The following is a 23319-nucleotide window of genomic DNA, read 5'->3' as shown; positions in this document are numbered from 1 at the left end:
TTAGTCAAAGGCCAAGAACAGGATCTTGGGATAGGCAAGATGGTATCTGTGCAGTAGATACTAACTTTCAAAATCATTTGTAAAGTATGAATGCCACATCATAAAGAAACTACAAAAATGTGATTGTTTCAACTTCTCCCAGTGAGGGTGAAGTTTATAAAACAAGTATCAGATCAGGTTTGGCAGTGTGGGATCCTTAACCCCGTTTTTTGTAGTGGTCAACACTGTATAGTTAAGAAGTTAAAACACACACACACCACAAACACCTGGCAGAGAACTCTTATTCATTCTTTAATAAGTGAAGACTGGAGTGCTATTTAGCTACTTGTACTAACTCATTCTTCATCTGTAAGCCTTGGGAAAAAAGACGTTAAAACACACCACCACATTTGAAGACTGGCACAGCAGGGGCTAATTTGGGGAAGATTCTTCAGTTAAATGCTCTCATATGGCATAGTTTACTATAGGAAACCTCTCTACAAAGCCATAAAAGTACGCTTACCTTACCCTCTGATTCTGGAATTGATATTTTAAGTTAACTATAATCTATATAAGGATGTTTAAAAAAAAAAACACCCACCCACAAACCACCAAAAACAAAAAAACATGCCACCATCACAACCGTCTGGAATAAGGGTAACAAAATTGACCATAACTGTCATTGTGAGCCACCACCTTCATCACCAGTAAAATTCTGGCCAAGTATTTAGCTATCAATCATTATTAAGACAGAGAAGTAGAAAGCTAGTATTAATAGTATAGAGACCCCAGAATGAAGCAAACTCAAATTTGAAATGTTGTCTCTACTTAATTTTTCTAATCCTCAGTTTTCTCATTCAGTAAAATGGGAATAATAACAACCTCTACCTCACAGAGTTGTTCTAAGGATTAAATCAGATGATGAACTTTATGCACTTAAAGTGTTTATGCATGTTTTCAAGAGTTGTTAGGTGTTAACATGACTTAATTATAAACAGCTTCAAAAACCATATGTACTGTTTATTAGCAAAACTCGATCTGTCAGCTACTTCCTAAATTTTATTCACCTTAACATTTACTTAAGGCTACTTCACAATTAAACAGCTGATTACATCACAGTAATCTTTTGGTCTTGAGTGAAGTTAAGTCAAATAGAAAGAGTCCTAACTCTTTCAACTCAAGAGGTTACACTATCTAAAGTCATATGAACTGTGAAGGAAGAAATGCTGGAGACAGATCATCCTGTTGAGGTATATGTAAAAAAACAGGATGAGCCCGGCCGGGTGTGGCTCAGCGGTTGAGCCTCGACCTAGGATCCAGGCGATCAGGGTTCGATTCCTGGTCAGGGCACATGCCCAGGCTGTGGGCTCGATCAATGACTCATCATTGATGTTTCTATCTCTCTCTCTCCCTCTCCTTTCCTTTCTCTGAAATCAATAAAGGCAAAAAAAAAATTAAAAAAAAAAATTAAAACAAACAAACGAAAAACCAGGATGAGCTGATCATCCTAGTAAAGACTCAGATCACATATAAACTTAACATAAATTTTTAAACAGAAATAACCAGCTGAGTGTTGTCATGTAATCCTTAAAGAGTCCATGGTTAAATGAACCAAAACAGAAAACTGAACTGAAGTAACATATCTGACACCTTTAAGGGAGTTAAAAGATGTAGCAGCAAAAGAGCATCAAGCTTCACTAAACTAAAGAACTAAAACCCAGTGGTGCTAATTTTTGTGTAGTGTGAACTTATTAGACACACATCCTAAGTCTGACAAATACATCAGTATTGCTTGTACTCTCCAGAAGACTGGCAAAGTCCTGAAATACATGTTTACCACGAGACAGCCACATGCAGATAACATCTCAAAAACAGATGATGGTAGAATAGTCAATCAATGGCTACACTGAAATGGAGGCAATAGCAAGCAGAGGAGTACATTTTAGTGATTCAACAAAGGACAGTGTGAAGCAATGCATGTCTGGGTGCCTGAGAAATACCTTTTAGGTATCTATTAAAAAGTATGAAGAAGCTGTTTTCTCCCCCCGCATGACACTCAAGTAACAATGCACTTCTGTGGGCCAATTTCTAAAAGAAAAGTTTTAAAACAGAAGAAATGTAGGTCTTAATTTAACCTTTTGTGTTATGGTGACCAATACAGATAACAATCACTTGAATAGCATTTTAAAAAAGAAAACGAGGGCCCAGCTGGCATGGCTCAGATGGTTGAGTGACGTCCTATGATCCAGGAGATCTCAGGTGCGATTCCTGGTCAGGGCACATGCCCAGGTTTTGGGCTCGATCCCCAGTGGGGGGCATGCAGGAGGCCGCTGATCAATGACTCTCATCATTGATGTTTCTCTCTCTCTCTCCCTTCCTCTCTCTGAAATCAATAAAAACATTAAAAAAAGAAAATGAGGAAGGAGACTTGACTAGGGGTGGTAAACACAATACAATATACAGATGATAACTTGTAGAATTGTATATCTGAAACCTATATAATTTTATTAACCAACGTCACCCCAATAAATCCAATTAAAAAAGAAAGAAAATGAAAAGCTATATATTCAGGCTATAGAGCCTTCTGAATCTACTGATGTGCAGCTCTATAAATGCTTTAAGTGCTTCTGAATGTGTATATTCTGCACCATTCCAATACCCTCCTCCTCCTCAATGCCAAATAGACTAATATCGATTGCAAACTCTCCCTCCCTCCCTCCCCCAACAGCAAACATAATTCTCCATACACAGTTGGCATCAAATAAATATTGGCAAACCAAATGAAGCAGGATTTGCCAAAATCCCAAGGGGATTTCATCAGACCAGTGGATCACAGTATGGCCCACAGACCATTTTGTGCCTTGCATCATAGTGAACTCTTTCGGGCCTTCTTGGTGGTTGGCATCTTATGGTCAAAATCATTTTGTATACCTGTTTTGCAAAAGGGAACTCTTGTGTTCCTATATTACCTGTCTCTGAATAAGAAACAAAAGAAAATGAGATGTCCTCCTGTAACCCTAGCTAGATAACTTGTACTTGACCTAGTGTTTTTGAGTATGTGGGATATTGGAAAGAAGATGGAAGGAATTAGCTACTATGCATTGGGACAAGGCACAATAGTCTTCTCCTACTACACAACTACAGAGTATAAACATTTCATTTTCAGAAAATAAAGCTCAGTGTCCTGGATCCTACTTCTGGGATACTAACTATCCTCCCACTTCTGACAGGTATCTTGAGTGGGCTAGTTCAGAACTCTGGCTGATTGGCATTAGTCCTCCCAGACTCTATAGAGTTGCCTTAGTTGTAAGATTGTATAACTTGTACAATCTTATACAAGTTGTAAGATTTCTCAAAGTTCTCCTTATTTGAAGAAGAGGAGTAGGTGGGACTGCTTGGCATTAGTGTGAGACTATACTGTGAAATCTTCCTCAGGGACCCTGTAGTTAAGTTGTATCCTTTTTCTTTAAAAAAATTTTTTTTCAAACATTGATTTTAGAGAGAAAGGGGGAGAGTGAAAGAGAAACATCAATTTGTTGTTCCACTTATCTATGCATTCACTGGTTGATTTTTGTATGTGCCCTGACCGGAGGTCAAACCCACAACCTTGGCAAATCCGGACGACGTTCTAACCAACTGAGCTACCTGGCCAGGGCGAAGTCCCATCCTTTTCAACGTTCCAAGAGCCCTGTGTACATATTATAGCAGGGTTTTACTGAATCATTTCTTTTTTACACGTACACCACCCTAACCAAACCAACAACTTTTGATGACAGAAAGCATGCTCCATATACCTCTGTAATCCCAAAGACTGAAAAAAAGCAAGCCACAATAAAAATTTGTTAAATACATTTCTGGCATAACTCAGAAGTAAAATTTCCTAAAGATTCTATACTCTTTTTCTTCCTTCACAGTCTATTCTTTTGAATCCCCACCACATATCAATCACTGCACCAAAATTTCCTACCTCCCAGTACTTGGTTCGGTTGACACCCTCTGCATATGCTCGGGCAAAGTTGCTTTCACTATTGAGGGCTGTAATGGCTGCACTGAGCTGAGACATGGGGTGTAGATTGGTGGGAAAGTTGTCCAGCATGGTGACCACATGGGAAGGCAGAGCTGCCCTCTTTGCCCACTCTTTTGAGAGCCAAGATACCTGTGGAAAAGGAGACACTGCTCAAACTAGGCAAGGAAAAAGAAGAGAAAAAGACAGTGACATCTGAGTAAGAAAATACAGGCGAATTCAACCCAATCCACTTATACAGCAGAACTCAGCTCTGATTGTTCCCCTTCACTGTACATCTCTATAGCCACATCAGGATTAAGTGTCACAGATTAGAGAAAGGCAAAGGAGGAGAATGAGAAAGGCCAATGCCCTTCTGCTTTACCTGTTCCTCTGTTGGGATCTGCCCAGTTACCAGCAGCCAAAATAAGCCCTCTGGCAGGGGTTCTTCCCCACCCTTAGCCTTGGGCAGCAGTTTCTGGCATTCAGGGATACTGTAGCCTCGGAAACGGATGCCCTTGAAGGAGAAGAGTAAGAATTACAACTTAAATTTATTAGCCTGGAAATCACATAATTGACTGGTCCTAGTTTTATCAGACATTTCAACAAATTAGAGTAGAACTTTTAAAACTTAAATCTTCACATAATTCTGCTTTATACTTTTAGTTTTACTAGTTGAGTTACTAAAAAGATGAGATTAAAGATGGCGTCCGACTGAGTGGAAGCTATACTGACACTCTCCTGGGACCAAACTGGAATTAGAACTAAAATATAGAAAAATCATCCTGAATAATCAACTGCAACTGAAGATGAGCTGGAGAGCACCTTCATAACCAAAAAGGAAAAGTGGAGACCCCATAGAGACTGGTAGGAAGTGCTGAGGCACGAGAGGGCTGGCTGGGCTCCCACAGGCAGGAGCTGAAGGTCCCAAGGGATATCTCCCCTGTGGGGGGTTTCCACTGAGGACTCTAGGGCCTAAACACTAGGCTGGGCTTCCCAGCCAAGAGCACCAGAACTGAGAAAGGTGCCCCACATAGCATCTGGCTCTGAAAAGCAGCTGGGTTTCTGCCTGCCAGGGAGAGATGGCTGGAAATGCAGGCACCCTATTAAACAGCCAATGCACAAAGTTCCCTGTGCAGCCACTCACCTTGGGCTCCAGCAGAGGGAGGGAAGAGTGGACTGGAGCTATGTGAGGAGAATCCAGGGACGCTGGCTGGGGGAAAAGAACTCAGAGGGTAACCCTCTGGATTCCTGTGCCAAGTCATAACCCCATATTGCAGAGGCAGACATTTACTTTCCAAGCAGCTTTTGCCTGAGGGGAAAACAATTGCCCCACCCTGCTGGAAAACCTCTCCGGTGTGTGTACAGCCTGAGGCTCATTAAGAGAATCAGATTAATCACCTTGCAGGCAGAGGCAGACCTCAGAGTGCTTTGAGTCTTTGCTTGATCTGCTTCTGGTCCCAGGCCTTGGAAAGGCAGACTTTGGTGAGCATCTTGGTCCTGTCCAAATGCACCCAGCCCCAACAGAGGGGAACTCAAGCCATGGGTTGTTGATAGCTTCAAACAGGGTACTCAAGGACAGTCACAAACAGTATATGACACTGGCCTAGCACCAGAGACCTTCCAAAAAGACTGAGAGTCTTAGCAGGGCTACATAATACACAGAAATAAACCCAAATAGGCAGCCAACATGGGGAGACAAAAAAACAAGCCCCTAATGAAAGAACAAGAGAAATCTCCAGAAAAAGAGGTAAATGAAACGGAGATAAGCAATCTATCAAATACAGAGCTCAGAATACTGATTGTAAGGATGCTCAACAGCATGAAAAAAGATATGGAAACTATGAAGGAAATGAAGAATGACATGGCAGAAATAAAGAATACACTGGAAGGAATAACCAGCAGATATGAGGAAGCTGAGGATCATATCAGTGAACTAGATGACCGGGTAGAAAAAAATCACTCAATCAGAGATCCAAAAAGAAAAAACAATTAAAAAACAGGAGGACAGTCTAAGGGAGCTGTGGGAAAACATGAAACATAACAATATTTGCATCATAGGAGTGTCAGAGGAAGTAGAAAGTAAGCAAGGGTTAGAGAACCTGTTTGAAGAAATAACGGGAGAAAACTCCCCTAACCTGGTGAAGGAAAAAGTCACACAAGTTCAGGAGGCACAGAGAGTCCCAAGCAGGAAAAAATCCGAAGAGGCCCACACCCAGACACAGCATAATTAAAATGCCAAAAATTCAAGACAGAGAGAGAATCTTAAAGGCAGCAAGAGAAAAGCAATCTGTTACCTACAAAGGAGCTCCCGTAAAGCTGTCAGCTGACTTCTCATCAGAAACTCTACAGGTCAGAATGGAATGGCATGAAGTATTCAAGGTAATGCAAAACAAGGATCTGAAACCAAGACTACTCTATCCAGCAAGGCTATCATTCAAAATAGATGGTGAAATAAAAAGGCTAAAGGAGTTTATCACCACCAAGCCAGCACTGCAGGAAATTTAAAGGGCCTGCTGTAATAAGAAGAAATAGAGAGAGAAACATAAGCATAAAGAATTAAAATGGCAATAAATAAGGATCTATCAATAATAACCTTAAGGACTTTAAGGGAGAGATCAACAGCAATACAGTCATAGTTGTTGACTTTAACACCCCGCTGACTTCACTGGATAGATTTTCCAGACAAAAAGTCAACACAGAAACAGTGACTAAATGGCACACTAGGTCAGATGGATTTAATTGATATTTACAGAACATCTCACCCCAAAGCTGCAGAATATACATTCCTCTCAAGTGCACATGGGTCATTCTCAAAGACAGACAGCATGTTAGGACACAAAACCAGTCTCTACAAGTTAAACAAGACTGAAATCATATCAAGCATCTCAGATCACAAGGGCATGAAACTAGAGATCAAGTACAGTAAAAACACTCAAAAACATTCAAACACATGGAGGCTAAATAACATATTATTAAACAATGAATGGGTTACCAATAAGATCAAGAAAGAAATAAAAAACTTGCTGGAAACAAATGAAAATGAACACACAACAACCCAAAACCTATGGAACACAGAAAAGCAGCCCTAAGAGAGAAGGTCATAGCACTACAAGCCTACCTCAAAAAGCAAGAAAAATTTTTAGTAAACTAACCCTCCAACTTAAAGAATTAAAAAGCTCCCCGTGAAGCCATCTAGACCAGGGCTTTTGTTTGCTGGGAGTTTTTTTTATTACTGCTTCCATTTCATCAGTTTTTTATTAGCCAATTCAGGTTTTCTGATTCTTTCTGATTCAGTTTTACATGACCTCACTCATAGGTGGAATCTAATAAACAAAATACGCTGAGGAAAAAATAGATCCAGAGACATAGAAGCATGGAACAGACTGATAAATCTCAGTGGGAAGGCGGGAGTGGGGGAGTGGGTGAGGAGAGATTAATCAAAGAACTTATATGCATAACCCATGGACACAGACAATAGTGGCGTGAAAACCTTGGGGGGGGGATCAATGGGAAAAAAAGGAAGGATATCTGTAATACTTTCAACACTAAAGATAAGTTAAAAAAAAGATCAATAGTAAAGAAAAAAAATGAAAAGGTAAACTTATTTTTCAGCTATTCCATATATACTTATTTTCAAGCTTCCAAAATATGAAGGTAAGTGCTTTATTTTGTTCTCTGTACCCTCAGTGTTCTAAACCACAGTGTGCACAATAGTCAGTAAACACAATAATTACTAATGATTAACATGAGGGTCTCTTACCTCATCAGGATCAAGAACTGATGTTTCGTATACCAATCCCTTCATGCCTCTCATGCCACCATACATCTAAAGAAAAGAAGAGGATGCAATCAATGGTCAGAATAATTCAGGCTAGAGCTTGTTAGTGCTTTGTGGGATTCTAGAAGAGGTCATTTATCTCTGACTGGTAAGACTTCATTTGGGGGAAGAAGATTTCCGAGGAGTTAACTTATTACAGTATGGAACTTTGCAAGGGAGACTGCTAATACTGGAAATGAAATTTTTAAATTGAGAAATCACTACTTTATTTGATGTTTCTGCCTCTGTTTGCTTTCTTTTGTTATTGAACTTTATTTTTTCTCCTGCCCACTGTTACTCCCTCATTCCCATCAACCACAGTAAACAGAATGGGATCTATTACAGGGGAAGGAGATAGAGACGAATGGCTAAACCTACTGTGGAGTTATCTGAGCTGCTCTCTCTTAGGGCTAGAGAAGAAACCATCCTAAAGCTGTTCTAGAGGGCCTGGAGAATGAGTCCAACATCAATTCAAAGAGAGCCCTCGCCCCAAAAACTAAGGGGTTGGAAAGAGAAATAGAAACTTCATTCATCCCTCCCATAGGTGAATTAGGTTAGGCTCAACTATTAAATCTGTAGAAACTAACAATCTAATTTCTAATAAACACCATTTAGCACCAACATTTCCTTGTATGGAACAGAAAGCTTTTGAATAGTCAGTGAAAAGAACAGTACTTTTGTTGAAGCACATTACAGAGCTACTTTTCCTGCCAAAACCCCACAACCCTTACCATGTCCACAGTGATTTGGCCCACCACCGTCTTGCCATGTTGCTGCCTGAAGGTCTTAACTCTGGCCTGCTCCTTAGGTATCAGGTCAGCCAATACATCTTTCAAATTCTAAAAAGAGAAAGAGCGAGGCTAAGTGATGGTCAAAATGTTGGCTACATTTCCTGCAAAGTAGGTGTATAAAGACTGATTGTTTTTTAAATCCTCACTGGAGGATATTTTTTCTATTGCTTTTCAGAGAGAGTGGAGGAGGGAGAGAGGGAGAGAGGGAGAAAGGGAGAAAGGGAGAGAGGGAGAGGGAGAGAGAGAAACATCAATATGAGAGAGACACATCGACTGGTTGCCTCCTGCACACGCCCCAAATGGGCTGGGGATGGAGCCTGCAACTGAGGAATATGGCCTTGGCTGGAATCAAACAAGGGACCCTTCAGTCCATGGACTGACACTCTAACCACTAAGCCAAACTAGCTAGGGCTGAAGACTGATTTTTATAACATGCCTTTCTCTATCTGCCAGGTAACACTGGTCAATTACTCTGTATAGATGAGTTAAAAGAACTAGGCAGCCTAGCTGGGTGTGGCTCAGCAGTTGAGCATCGACCTAGGATCCAGAAGACATGGTTCAATTCCTGGTTGGGGCACATGTCCTGGTTGCAGGCTCGATCCCCAGTTGGGGACATGCAGGAGGTAGCCGACCAATGACTACTCTACTCTCTCATCATTGATGATTCTATTTCTCTCTCTCCCTATTCCTTCCTCTCTCTGAAATCAATAAAGATATATTTAAAAAAAAAGAAAAAAAAGAATAAAGAATTAGGCAGAGCCCTGGCAGGGTAGCTCAGTTGGTTAGAGCATCGTCCCCCTATGTCAAGGTTGTGGGTTTGATCCCCACACATACAAGTACCAAAAAATGAATCCATAAATAAGTGGAATAACATATTGATGTTTCTCTCTCTAACCCCTTCCTGTCTCTCTAAAACTCAATACATTTTAAAAAAAGAAAGAGGCAGAAGGAAAGGGGAATAGGGACTTGTTTTAATGGGTACAGAATTTCAATTTGGGAACATGAAAAAGTTCTGAAGATGGACAGTGGTGATGGCTGCACAATAATGTGAATGTACTTAATACACTTAAAAATGGTGGCACATTTCCACCATGGAATACTATGCAGCTGTAGAAAAAAAAGATCTCTTACCCTTTGGGACAACATGGATGGAACTTGAGTATTATGCTAAGCGAAATAAGCCAGTCAGAGAAAGACAAGTATCACATGATCTCACTCATATGTGGAATATAATGAACAAAATAAACTGAGGAACAAAACAGACCCAGAGACACAGAAGCATGGAACAGACTGAGGGATCTCAAGTGGGAAGGCGGGGGTGGAAGAGATTAATCAAAGAACTTATATGTATATATGCATAACCCATGGACAGAGACAACAGTATAGGGAAGGCCTGTGGGTGGGCCGATGCGGGGTGGAGGGGGTTAATGAGGGGGGAAAAGGGGGACATCTGTAATACTTTCAACAATAAACATAAAATTTAAAAAAATTTAAAATGGTAAATTTTATGGTATGTATATTTTACCACAATTTTTAAAAAAAGATTAGACAAAAATATTTGATATTCTCATCTCACTACATTACTGTGTAAATTACTTCTTAAAATAGTAGTAATAATAAGTGTTATGTAACAATAACAAATAATCTCCAGAAGATACTCAGGATAATGATAAGTGTGGGTAGCAGCCAGACCACCCCCAACCCTATCCCAGGATCAGGCTGCCTCAATGATTCTCAGTCTTTTTTCCCTCAAAACTTACCGAGGAGGAAGCACTAGCATGCCGGGCAGCAAAAACAAGACAGGATGCATTCTGCAAAGAAAACACAAAAATTTATGCAATAATTACTCTTTTCTCTTATGTATTAACAAGGAATGACAGTGATTCAACCTGTCTTCATCTTAGCCTCTAAGGACAGTTTGACATAAAAAAAGCTGTAAAAGGCCCTGAATATCTTGGAAAGAGTTACCAAGTCTGGAGGCAGCAGTCGGTTTAACTCTGCTTCTTGCATTCAGAGCTTCATTCCCTGAAGACAGACTCTCTCCCATCATCTGGGTTCCAGAGCTGGGCTTTGTTAGGCACAGAGGAAAGGTCAGAAAGGCTGTTGTTAGACTACCCAGTCCATCTCAATCTAGCTATTAATAGTTCTGAGTGGCTCTGAGAAAAGCAAATGAGAAAATGATCAATTACTTAACCCTGCTGGTAAGATCTCTCCAGCACCTAGTCTTCTGGCAACGCTTCAACCTCTTGAGTCAGTCTAGGAGAGCCCACAGGCAAAGGCCGACTTTAAGAACACTACCTCAAATGCTCCTGGAAAAAGCACAGAGAAGACAGACCATCTACAAAGTAACAACTGACTGAAGACTACTCAACAACAGCAATGGAAACCAGAAAACTGAAAATCATCTTCAAAGTGCTGAGAGAATAATTAAGCTAGAGTTGTGTACCCGGGTAAGAAAATATCTTAAAGGAAGTAAAATGAAGACATTTCAGACAAACAAAAGTTGACAGTGTATTGCCTATACACATGCACCCAAAGAATTTTTAGATATACTTCAGGAAGAAAATTATCCAGAAAGATAGACCTGAGATTCAAGAAGGCTATATATTTCCACCCTGGCCGGTGTGGCTCGGTTGGAGCATCGTCTCATACACCAAAAGGTTTTGGGTTGATTCCCGGGGTCAGGGCACATACCCAGGCTTTGGGTTTGGGGAAAGCGTGGGAGATAACTGATCAATGTTTCTCTCTCTCTCTCCCTTCCTCTTTCTAAAATCAATAAGGAATAAAAATTAAAAAAAAAACAAACAAAAAAGAAGGCTATATCCCTCACTACAAAGACAAATAGTATAGCTAGCCTATTCATATGTTTACAGGTAGGGTTTTTTCCCCAAAGAGAAACAGCTTTCTATGAGAAGACCTCTGAGTTGCAACAAAAAGTTCAACACTGCCTTCAAAAAAACAACTAATTATACTACACAGTACCTATCCCTGGTTTCACTTTAACTGTGGTCCGAAAATACTAAATGGAAAATTCCAGAAGTCAACAATTCATAAGTTTTAAATGTCGCACTGTCCTGCTATATCCCATTGGGACATGAATTTTCCCTCTGTCCAGTGTATGTATCCACACTGTATATGCTCCCACCAGTTAGTGACTTAGTAGCCAGCAGGCTAGGTTATCAAATCCTCAGTCAAGGTATCCCAAGTGCCTATGTTCAGGTAGCCCTCATTTTACTTAATGATGGTCCCAAAACATAAAGAGTAGTGATGCTGGCAATTTAGATATGCCAAAGAGAAGCCATTAAGTGCTTCATTTAAGTGAAAAGGTGAGTATATCACAATAAAATGTTTTGAGAGACAGACCACTCACATAATTTTTATTAGAGTATATTGTTATAACTGTTTTATTATTAGTTATCGTTGTTAATCTCTTACTGTCACTAATTTATAAGTTAAACTCAGGTATGTATGTATAGGGATAAAACATAGTATATACACGGTTCAGTACCTATTTGTGGTTTTGGGCATCTACTGTGGGTCTTGGAATGTAACCCCTGTGGACAAGGGGTGACTACTGTACTAACTAGGTATAAGGGCTTAGACAAGGAGATTAACTTTTTTGCACAAGATTATTTTGAAGATAAAATGAGATAAAGTAAGTCCCAGTTTCCTCATCTATACTATGGTGCTAGACGAAATCACAGGGTTATTTGGTGATAAAATGGATGCAAAAGTACTTTGCAAACTAAAAGGATTACACACCCACAAACTAATTCAGGAACAAGTCCACACCTTTTCCTCCTTTTGGCAAAAGGCCAGAAACACCTTTTCTAGTAACTATTGCCATACTGTCCAGTTGCACTGAACATCATTTGAGCCAGTGATACAGTATGAATTCCAAAAAGCTACAAGCCTAGGATGAGGTTTAGTGGGGCCTGAGGCTTTTTAGATTTTAGTACCCCTCTTTTGTTGTGGCAGGACTGAGGATTGAAAAGGGAAGTGACCCTTCAGAAAAAGGTTGTTTTATTTAATTTTTTAATCCTCATGCGAGGATATTTTTTCCTTTTGCTTTTCAGAAAGAGTGTAAGGGCGAGAGAGAAACATTCATGTGAGAAAGACAAATCGAATGGTTGTCTCCCAAACGTGCCCCGAGGGTCGAGCTTGCAACCAAGGTACATGCCCTGGCCGGAATCAAACCCAGGACCCTTCAGTCTGTGGGCTGATGCTCTAACCACTGAGCCAAACCAGCTAGGGCAGAAAAAGGCTATTTTAAAAAGAATCAATCCAAAGGTGAAGGCCTGGGGGTGGGGTGGGGTGGGGTGAGGCAGGAGAGGGGTGGAAAGGATCAATGGGGGAACAAAGGGAAATCTGTAATACTTTCAACAATAAAGATAATGCTAATAAAAAAAAGAATCAACCCAAAGCTAAATTCAGAGGGCACAGGCAAACTAATTTTGTCCTTAAGCAAAAGGAGAATGCCTCAGTTTGTTAATCAGAACTGTCCTTAACTCCTTTCATTAACTTCTTAGAGTCTCCTCTAGTTCACTGAGGACCATCTGGGCAAGAAATAAACAGCACAAAGAGCCCTTTGGCCTCTTCACCCTACGAGGGGAGGCAAATGGGAGCTGGACCCAGCACTAAAGAAATAACTTCGCCTATTCTTACTAGTCACCAAAAAGTGGACAAGAGAAAACATGTGAATAAGTTCAAACTACTGTTCTACAGAGCTAATAACCATGTTCAAGCTATTCCATGCTCAATGGTCCCACAGATCCCTTATTATAGAGGCCCCCATCTCCCAGCAACTATATCAGCCCTGCAGCAGACCTTTTAATTGTGGGTCACTGATTGTTGCAGTGGTTGGCTGTGTTTTTATTTATTTTTATTTTAATTAAATAAAAAATTTTAAAAACATATCTTTATTGATTTCAGAGAGTGGAAAGGAGGGGGAAAGAGAGATAGAAATATCAATGATGAGAGTCATTGATAGGCTGCCTAGCCCGCAACCTGGGCATGTGCCCTGACCAGGAATTGAACCCTGATCTCCTGGATCCTAGGTCGATGCTCAACCGCTGAGCCACGCCTGGCCAGGCTGACTGTGTTTTTAAATAGGCTACAGAGGAACATATCATCTGAGAGAAGAAAGAAGTTGAAATATCTCCATAACGGACAATTTTTCCACTTCTACACCCCTTGAAATTTCTACAATGGCTGGCTGCTTCATTGGCAAGAGGAAGGATTATAAAAAGAATAGTTTAAGGTTAAATCTTAGGGGGGGAAATCTATATTAGCTCAACAGATAGAATGACAGCCCATATCTTAAGATGAAAATGGAAATTCCCTCAGATTGGAAATCTTTCTTCCACTGATATGAACATAAAACAAAACAAAAACATTCTTTTCCCATTGTGAGAGAGAACTGTTAGAATAAATGAGCAGCCCTCTCCTTTTAAAACAAAATAACACAAAAAATAAGAGAAAATCAGAAAGAAAAGGGTGGAAGATCACTTAAGGCTGTAAGAATGCAACATCAATTAAGAGAATCAGGTGGGTAATGACTGCTGCTTCATCATTTCTCAAACCTGTTTATATGAATGCTATTTTAAGCAAATGATTAGTTAAGAAGAACTTGAAACTAAACTATATCACCCCACTTCCACCATCAGCAAAGTCTTAATTTCCTTTGTAGAGAGCATCTTTGTCATTTAATCAGGAGACTCCGGAGTAACATAAAGAGAGTTGATCTCAAATGTCCCTAATCTCCATCAATAACACTTCTTAGCCAGATCTCCAATTTGCAAAGCAATGCTAATTTGTGGAGAGCTTGGCTATGTAGCTATAGAGTAAAGCTAGTCTCTTTTTACTACACTTCTCTGCCACTTCTTGGCTATGTGACCCTAGCCAAGTCACTTAACCTTTCTGTACCTGTGTTCTTAGATGTAAAATGGGAACAATAACAGTACAGACCTCAAAGGATTGCTCTGAGGATTAAGTCAATACAGGGTGGGGCAAAAGTAGGTTTATAGTTGTTTGTATGGAAAATACAATAATTAATATAATATAAGAATAAACTATTTTGCGTACTCACAACTGTAAACCTACTTTTGTCCCATCTTGTATTTACAAAGCACTGAAAACTACATCTGGCACATAGCAAGTGCTTTGTATTTGTTATATAATAAATATATAAAATGAAATAGTATGGCGACTTTCTCACACCCTTCAGTGTAAGGTTTAGTCATATTTTTAGCTAATCCTGAAGCTTAGGATAAATTAAAGAAATCAGAAAGGTTTTAAAGTCAGCAACTCATTGGTATGACCACTCAAAAGGCTAGATTGGGAAAAATTTAAGTGAAGACAACTTTACCTAATGATGTAGAAGACAGAAAACATGATGTAGAATTGGAAACAGAAATCTGGGTTCTAGCACCAGCTCCATTACTAAATAACTGAGACATCCAAAGCCAAACAACTATTTCCCTTTCCTTCTCCATATTTAGGATAACACTCAAGCTAGTTGCTAAAAGTCCAATTCTCACATTCCAACAAGGACACAGGTAAAGGTATTAGAAAGCCTTGCTATTTAAAATGACTGCTGTCCTGCCAGTGTGACTCAGTGGTTGAGTGTCCACCTTGGAACCAAGAGGTCACAGTTGGATTCCCAGTCAGGGCACAGATCCCCAGTAAGGGGTGTGCAGGAGGCAGCCAACGAATTACTCTTACTCTCTCATCATTGATGTTTCTATCTCTCTCTCCCTTCCTTCTCTGAAATCAACAAAAACATATTTAAAAAATAAAAAAATAAAAATTAAAATAAAATATGACTGCCTAGCCCTTCTGGTTTGGCTCAGCGGTTAGTATCGGCCTGCACACCGAAGGGTTGCAGGTTAGATTCCCAATCAAGGGCACATACCTAGGTTGCAGGTTAAATCCCTGGCCCAGGTTGGAGCTCGTGCAGGAGGTAACCAATCGATGTGGTCTTTCACATCAATGTTTCTTTTTTTATATATTATTTGCCACCTTGTTAGGTGGTATTTTTTTTTTTTTTAAATATATCTTTATTGATTTCAGAGAGAGGAAAGGAGAGGGGGAGAGAGAGATAGAAACATCAATGATGAGTCATTGATCAAGCCTGCAACCCGGGCATGTGCCCTGACCGGGAATCAAACCCTATTCGCCTGGATCCTAGGTCAATGCTCAACCGCTGAGCCACGCCTGGCCGGGCTCACATCAATGTTTCTCTCTCCCTCTCTCTCTCCCACTCCCTTCCTCTCTCTCTGAAAATCAATGGAAAAAAATCCTCGGGTGAGGATTAATAATAAAATAAAATAACATAAAAAATAAAATAAAATGACTGCCTAGCCAATGGCATTAGCATTACCTGGAAATTCTTAGAAATGCAAAATCTTGGACTTCACCTCAGACCTATGGAATCCACGTCTGCCCTTTATCAAGCTCACTAGGTGATTCATATGAGCTATAAAGTTCAAGACACACCCATGGTCCAAAGTGTTAAGCAGGGGAGTAGAAGGGTAGAATGTAAAGAGCCTGGGATTTGGAGTTATCTAGGACCAAGTCCTAAATCCAGATCCTGCCACTATCCTGCTGTGTTACCTTGGCTATATGACCTAACTTCTGTGGGAGAGGAAGAAACTTTCTTCTACCTTCCCAGGTTCTTTCAGTTCAGTCTAATAATTAAATCTACGGGAGAGAGATTAACAAGAGAAAATAACCAAATTTAATACATACGTACACATGGTAAACCCACATATGTGAGAGTCAGAGACCCCACATACACAAGAGGTACAAAGACAAAAAGGGAAAATAAGATATATCTGACATTTTGTGCTAAGGATCACTTTAGGGATTCAGAGAAGGAGAAGGGTGGTAAGAAGAGGAGATGTTTAGTAATTAGAAGTTTGCCCTGCCCTATAGACGGGTCATAAAAAGTCATTTCTGGTGATAACTTTCATTATGGGCAAGGCCCCTAACTTAAATTCTCTAAGGGAGAAGTAAATTTCTTGTGAGCTCGCAGAGTTTTGATGGCCTTCAGCTCAAAATAATTTACATGCCAAAGTGGTACATTTTGGTGAGGCCTGTTCTGAACCCCTACACTTTTAAGTCTCAGTTTTTACATCTTTAAATTTATAATAAAGCCAATTTCAGAGTAGAAAAGTAGGCTATATAAAATAATTTGCATGAAAGCATCTTAGAACGGTGCTTTCTGCATAGCTGAGTTCAGTATTTGTTTCTTAGAACTGTGTTGGCCTATTATCTATTACCTCAAAGGTCACTCCCTGTAGTTGGATCCCAGGAAACAGAGAGTCAAGCCTGAGGAAGGGATGAATGGATAATTCCTTCTAGCTGGGAACAGAAAACAAAAGCCTCAATTTCCTTTTTAAGGGCCTCCTGACCAAGAGGGGAGGAGTCAGAGGGAGGAAACAAATTTAACCTTAATCTCCACCAGGAGAGTAAATGATTCTAGACAGGAGATGCCAGGGGACTGTTACACCCAAGGCTACACACCTCATTTCATCTACCCACTGGCTGCAAAGAAAGCTGCTGAATAGCTTTGTACAGTACATTCAGGCTATACTCACAGATGGGACAGGCAGATTACAAACCTCTGAGTCATCCCTGATTTTCATCTCCCAGCTCCACCCCCAATTTTGGAGGTGTGGCAACTGGGCTTTTGGTTTCTGGTTGCATGCCATGTGTAGAGTCACCCCACTGGAACAGCAGCTGACAGGGAGTCACCTCGCTCAATAGGTCAGCTCCTTCATGGGGAGATGGAGAGAGCTGCTTCCAAAGATAAGGACCTGACTCACAACGTCTGACAACCAGGATTCTCTCCAGGATTGGGGTGTCACAATCACTAACAGGCTTTTTCAAACCTGCTGCCACCCTTGCAAGAATTCTGCTAGTGAGTTTGCTATTATTGAAAGAAGTGGGCCGTAGCTCTCAAATGTGCAAGGATGGAAAAATATAATGAAAAGACCTCTATCTTAAAGGGCCAAGGGAGGGAAAGTACTAATAGTACATGCAGAAAATTTTGCCCAAGATTTGCCTGTAATACTTCGGGTATTTCTGGAATAGAGTACCAGCCAAATCACTTATTAAAAATCAATTAAGCCCTGGCCGGTGTGGCTCAGTTGGTTGAAGCATCGTCCTGTGCACCAAAGGGTTGTGGGTTTGATTCCCAGTCAAGGCACACACCCAGGTTGCAGGTTCAAGTCCTGGTCAAGGTGCATATGGGAGGCAACTGATAGATGTTTCTCTCTCACCTTTATGTTTCTCTCTCTCTCCCTCTTCCTTCCTTTTTAAAATCAATTAAAAAAATAATAATAATAAAATCCTTTAAAACAATCTATTAAAACTACTCCCTTCTCCCCCAAATTCTGGCAACTGTAGAATCCTATTTGGATAAGCACTTAATCAATAACATGGTTATTTCCCTCTTACTCATCTTGGCCTATTATCATCATTGGTTCACATCTAGGATCCTTACTCTATAGGGGGAAAGCAAAATTTTCTTTGATCCTCCATTCTAGACACATCAGAACATGTCCTGCCAGATATCCAGGAACTCCAACATTAAAGGCTTGAGAGAGATGCTTTGAGTTTAATAGAGCCCTGTCCTTCATCAACAAAAGATCAGAGCTTGCCAAGCTAGCAGAACTGGCTAAGCTGATGAAGCAAACATAATGCACTATTAACTGCTAGGAAAAATCTTCTGCTACAAAGGCTTCCAATGAAGAAGGAACAACTTGCATTAAGGGAAAAAGAACATACACAGGACAAAGGCTCCTTTCTCCCCAGAACCAGGTCAGAGAACTAAAGCCATTGAACATCTGTGTTTCACAATGGTGATATTAGAAGTCTACCTGAACTTGATAGGCCACTTAATAGCCTACGCAGAGTAATCAGATTTCATAGTTTGACCCTCTTCACATTTACAATTTCCTTATTCATCCTACCTGTCATTTTCTAACAGATTCTTCCCTAAAGGTTTGCCAACCATTCAGCAAAAGACATCAATTCAGCTTCAGAAAAAAACTAAGACTTCTAATTCTACTTTCAGTAGAAATCCTGCCTGGTCGGGCGTGGCTCAGCGGTTGAGCATCGACCTAGGATCCAGGCGATCGCGGTTTGATTCCTGGTTGGGGCACATGCCCAGGTTGCGGGCTAGGCAGCCGATCAATGACTCTCTCATCATTGATGTTTCTATCTCTCTCTCTCTCCCTCTCCTTTCCTCTCTCTGAAATCAATAAAAAATATATTTAAAAAAAAAATCCTTACTGTTCTTTAACAAATATTTGCTGAACCCCTACTTATGTGCAACACTAAGCGTACATTAGTGAATAAAGTACATAGGATCTGTCACCTTACTCCTCTCAGAAACTAGAAACTGTTCCTTCACTTCTACTAGCTCTTACAAGTTTTAGCTCCTAATGCTTTGCTAGAGGGATTTACAAGAAACTTTTCCTAAGGCATTTGAAGAAAAGACCGAGGAAGACAAACTAAGAGATAATGGCCTAAAACGGACTATTGGTCACAATAGTCACTTTTGAGGTCAATTTTTAAAATAATCACTAATTCTAAATAAATAAATAAAAAATGTCCACTCACTAAGTTTCATATGTACATTTAATAAAGTTGCAAACAAAAAGGCCCACAGAAAAGGACCACTGAGCATCGTCAGTCAACTGAGGGTACTTGAAAAAATACAAGTCTCCAGATCCCAATCCACTTTTGCTGAATTAGAATCTAAAGTTAGAACTCACGAATGTGCAATCTGAACAAGCATCCAAGATGATGATGATGTCCACTGTGAGCTTACAGACCTTTTTAAATAATATCATGTTAAAAGAAATACAGGAATCTAAGGAATCTGGGAAGAACTGAAAGTCAGCCAGAACCTAAGATCTACTGCTAAAGTTACCTCACTCATGTTTTAAATGTCACATCCTATTCAACTCTATCACATAAAGCACTGAAACAGAGCAGAAGGAATTAGTGTGTGCTTTTAGAAAAATCTACCAAGTCTGGTTTCCTGCCTTTTACCCACTTGGATTCTAAGAACTAGGAATGCCAGCTTTTCCTTCTCTGATTATCTACTCCACCTTGCCTCCCCACACCCAGGCACAAACCTGCTGCCAATCTAAAGGCCACTAGGAAGAATAGATGCAATCAACCTACCACTAGCACATGATGAGGCTTTACTCTCCATCTTTCATCTCTGGTCCATCTAGTAAGCATCAAGGAATTGCCATTACTTTGGGTAGGCTGATAATGAAAGTGAAAGCACAGAGATTTGAGTGCTTGCTTTATTTTTTTAATCCTCATCCAAGAATATTTTTTCCATTGCTTTTCAGAGAGGGGGGGGAAGAAAGAGAAAGAGGGGGGGGCGGGAGAGAGAAAGAGAGAGAGAGAGAGAGAGAGAGAGAGAGAGAGAGAGAGAGAGAGAGAGAGAGAGAGAGAGAGATCGGCGTGGGAGACACACATTTTGATTGGTTGCCTCCTGCACCAGCCCTGACCTGGGCCTCGAATCCAACCTGTAACTGAGGTACATGCCCTTGGCTACAATGGAACCCGGGACCCTTCAGTCTGCAGAATGACGCTCTAACCACTGAGCAAATTGGCTAGGGCGAGCGCTAGCTTTAAAAAGTTTTGGGGCTTTAAGCCTAAGTGACATTTCACAGGACAAAACTGACTCAGTTTTTCCCTGGCTGGTAGGCTGTTGGTTGAGCATCATCCTGTGCACCAAAAGGTTGCTGGTTTGATTTCTGGTCAGGGCACATGCCCAGGTTTCAGGCTCGATCCCCAAGTATGGGGTGTGCAGGAGGCAGCCAAGCAATGTTGCACGCTCTCACATGGATATTTCTCTCTCTCTCCCTTTCATCCTAAAAAAAAAAATCAATAACAAAAAACCAGGCTCAGTTTTGTTGAATCCAATTTCAGACTAGGAATTATATAAGAGAAGTTATGCAGTAGTGTAGGTGTGCAATAAAGGAATTATTGGTATTAAGTTTCTTGAATAAGTCTAGAAATAATCAAGAAACACTTTTGTATTGATTTACTCAAAGTTATAAAATATCCTATCTTGGAGAAGCAATTCTCAACGGTAATGAAAGTAACTAGGGTTGGTTAAGTCACACTGCAGGTAAGAGTCCAGAAGTGGCCTTGGCAGAGTAGCTCAGTTGGTTAGAGCATCATCCAGATACACCAAGGTTGCATTGTGGTTTGATCCCTGGTCAGGGCACATACAACAGCAACCAATGAATGTATAAACAATTGAAATAACAAGTAGATGTTTCTCTCTCTCCAGCTCCCTTCCTCTCCCTTTTTAAAATAAATTAAAAAAAAAAAAAAAAAAAGAGTCCAGAAGTGAATTGGTGGCCCTACTCCAATTCCCAGGCCAAATCAAAACCCAGATCACCAGTGAAAAGACAATATTTACATCACAAAGCTAAGCCATTCATACTAAAGTCACTGCTTAGTATGAATTCATTTGGATAAACAAGAAGTCAATCTCAAGGCTCTGAATTAGTCTAGCTCTCCAACTCAGGTGTTCATTAAATTACATGGTTGTGGGTAGGGTGAAACAATAGAATGACTAACATTTGTGTCTCCTAGCAAAATTCTTTTAAAAATCTCTTCAGAAAAGTGAAACTACATCTGACCTTGAGAATCAAAATGCTAGGGATAAATTCTCCCAGGTCAGAAGATTATGTTTGCCTTCTAAAGCCTACTTTCATAGCAAAAGTAAAATTGAGTACCAAGTAAGATGCAGGCTAATCTGGAAAGCTCAGGCAGGTGCTAGCAATGCTGAAAGCCTTCTTGGTATCTTGGTCTTTCTGCTTAGGTATCAGGAAATTTTCAGTCCTGAGTTGGTTGGGCTTTGCTAGTTTTAAGGGTCAAAAGCCTTCTAATGGCTTCCTATTTACATGTTTCTGGGATCCTCAAGTCCATCTGTAATAGGAAAGTAAACAAAATAAAAATGATACTACAGTTATGTAGCCCTATCATCCCAAAAGCTTTCTGAGCTTCCCCAGAGGCTTAAAGAGAGAAAATAAATTCGAAAGGTAAATTCTAAAGCCTTTTTCAAATTCACTGCAGGGTTAGACCATCTGGTCTGGGTTAGCAGCTCTGCAATGAACTAATTATGGTGTCCCCTATTCTGTCAAAACACTATCTAGAACTTGCTTCATGTCCCAAGAGACTTCCTTACCCTTGTTCCCTGGCAGGGGGAGAAGCAACAGTCAAGTAAGACAAGTAAATCCTAAATGATCAGCCGCCACCCATGCAAATCCTAAAGGCTTCACCTCATCTGACAACCATGCAGGATAACACATAGCAAGCCAAAAACCATCCTAAGATTTTCCTTAATTCAGGTGTTGGCAGCTTTAACCTGTGTGCAGAAGAGGAAGTATAAGTTCTTTGCAGGAGTCAAGGTCACTTGTGGGACTGTCCCTGCTTGGATTAGAGGCCTGGGACTCCCTCAGCACAGCAGTTTCTCTGTTTAAAGGGCCATGTTACCCAGTGATAAAAGTACTGGCAATTTGAAATTGAAAAGCACCATCCCCTGCAACAATACTCCTATGATCCAAAAGGCAACAAAAGTCAAATATAATGGCCCTCCAAATGAGAGGAATCTCTCCTGGGTAGAGTAGACTTAAGAGCAACAGCAAAACATGGGTGATCAAGTAGTAGGATTAGTCATATGACCTTGGGAATACTATATCCTGCCCAGTATCTTCACTAAATGGCCTGCTGTCTGGAGGAACAGTCCTTCTGGTTCTTTCTCCAATCATATGTGATAATCATGCATGTTTACACAGGCACTCCACCCCACTCAAGCCCTCCTATATTAAGAGTAAATGGAAGAGTCCCAAGGACAAAGAGGTCCCGAGTCCCATTCCTCTAGGAAGAACTGCTATGGCTTGGTCATTAACGGCTTAAATAATTGGGGTGGAGAAATGGAAACAAGCAGTCAGGAACTGACAAGACCCTCCCTACAAAACAGAAGCCGAAATTTAACCACCAATTTAGCTCTGGCCCAGGTAGAGTGAGCACATCTGTTCACCCTACCACTCCTCTTGCTCCCACAACCCCACCCCCTCCTTCAAACAGGCTCTTTCCCTAACTCAGAACACACCTATGTTCTTTATTGCAGGTTCTTTTTCCAGGACCACGCATCACCCCCTTCCACCGTAAACATGCGGATGGACAGTACGGTCCGGCCTCTCCAAGCACCCAAGACCGCTTGCCGAGGGCGAGCAGCGCTCACTTCTCTCCCCAAGGGCCGGAAGACCAGCGTAGCACATGGCCCTGGGAGCTCCCAGCAAGGCTGGCGGGCGGCCAGGTACAGGGCCCCTTTAAGGCGCGCTGGGGTGTGTATGGGTAGGGGAGGGAGACCCCGGGACTTGAGGGCCCGCAGTCGCCTCAGCCCCACCCTGGGACTGTGCGCTCACTCCTTCAGTTGCTCACCTTGGTTCCGATGAGCCGGGCGGCCGCAGTGAGTAAAGCCATTGGCGGGAGAACTCTGGGACCTGATGGGGAGGCAGGGAGGGGACAGAGCTGCGACAGAAACGGAAGCCTCCTCCGCTGCACCAGACGCCGAGCCCACGGGTGTACAAGGTTGAAAGGAGGCGGCCGAGGGAAAGGGTAGACGAACCGGTGGCGGCGCCCAGTCCGGGGTCCTCAGCGAGGCCCCGCCTACTGCC

The 23319-nt window shown here is 41.1% G+C and overlaps 1 protein-coding gene across 2 annotated transcripts in view; it reads right to left on the bottom strand.

The window, feature by feature from the left end:
* The window catches only part of CS (citrate synthase), a 30707-nt gene extending 7388 nt beyond the window's left edge, over positions 1–23319 (bottom strand). The window contains exons 1-7 of one of the 2 annotated variants that reach the window (XM_081127287.1): positions 23084–23252; positions 21373–21565; positions 10354–10404; positions 8534–8641; positions 7746–7811; positions 4368–4499; positions 3947–4135 (exon numbers count right to left, since the gene is read on the bottom strand). In XM_081127287.1, the coding sequence (XP_080983413.1) occupies positions 3947–4135; positions 4368–4499; positions 7746–7811; positions 8534–8536 (390 nt within the window). In that variant the 5' untranslated portion in view covers positions 8537–8641; positions 10354–10404; positions 21373–21565; positions 23084–23252. Of the gene's footprint in view, positions 1–3946; positions 4136–4367; positions 4500–7745; positions 7812–8533; positions 8642–10353; positions 10405–21372; positions 21566–23083 lie in introns of both variants that reach the window. The other variant, XM_081127286.1, reaches the window with a different exon arrangement.

This window comes from Miniopterus schreibersii (genome assembly GCF_964146895.1).
Source record: "Miniopterus schreibersii genome assembly, chromosome: 2".
Classification (NCBI taxonomy): domain Eukaryota; kingdom Metazoa; phylum Chordata; class Mammalia; order Chiroptera; family Miniopteridae; genus Miniopterus; species Miniopterus schreibersii.
Note: the sequence above shows the minus strand (reverse complement) of the source record. Positions and strands in the feature narration are given on the sequence as shown.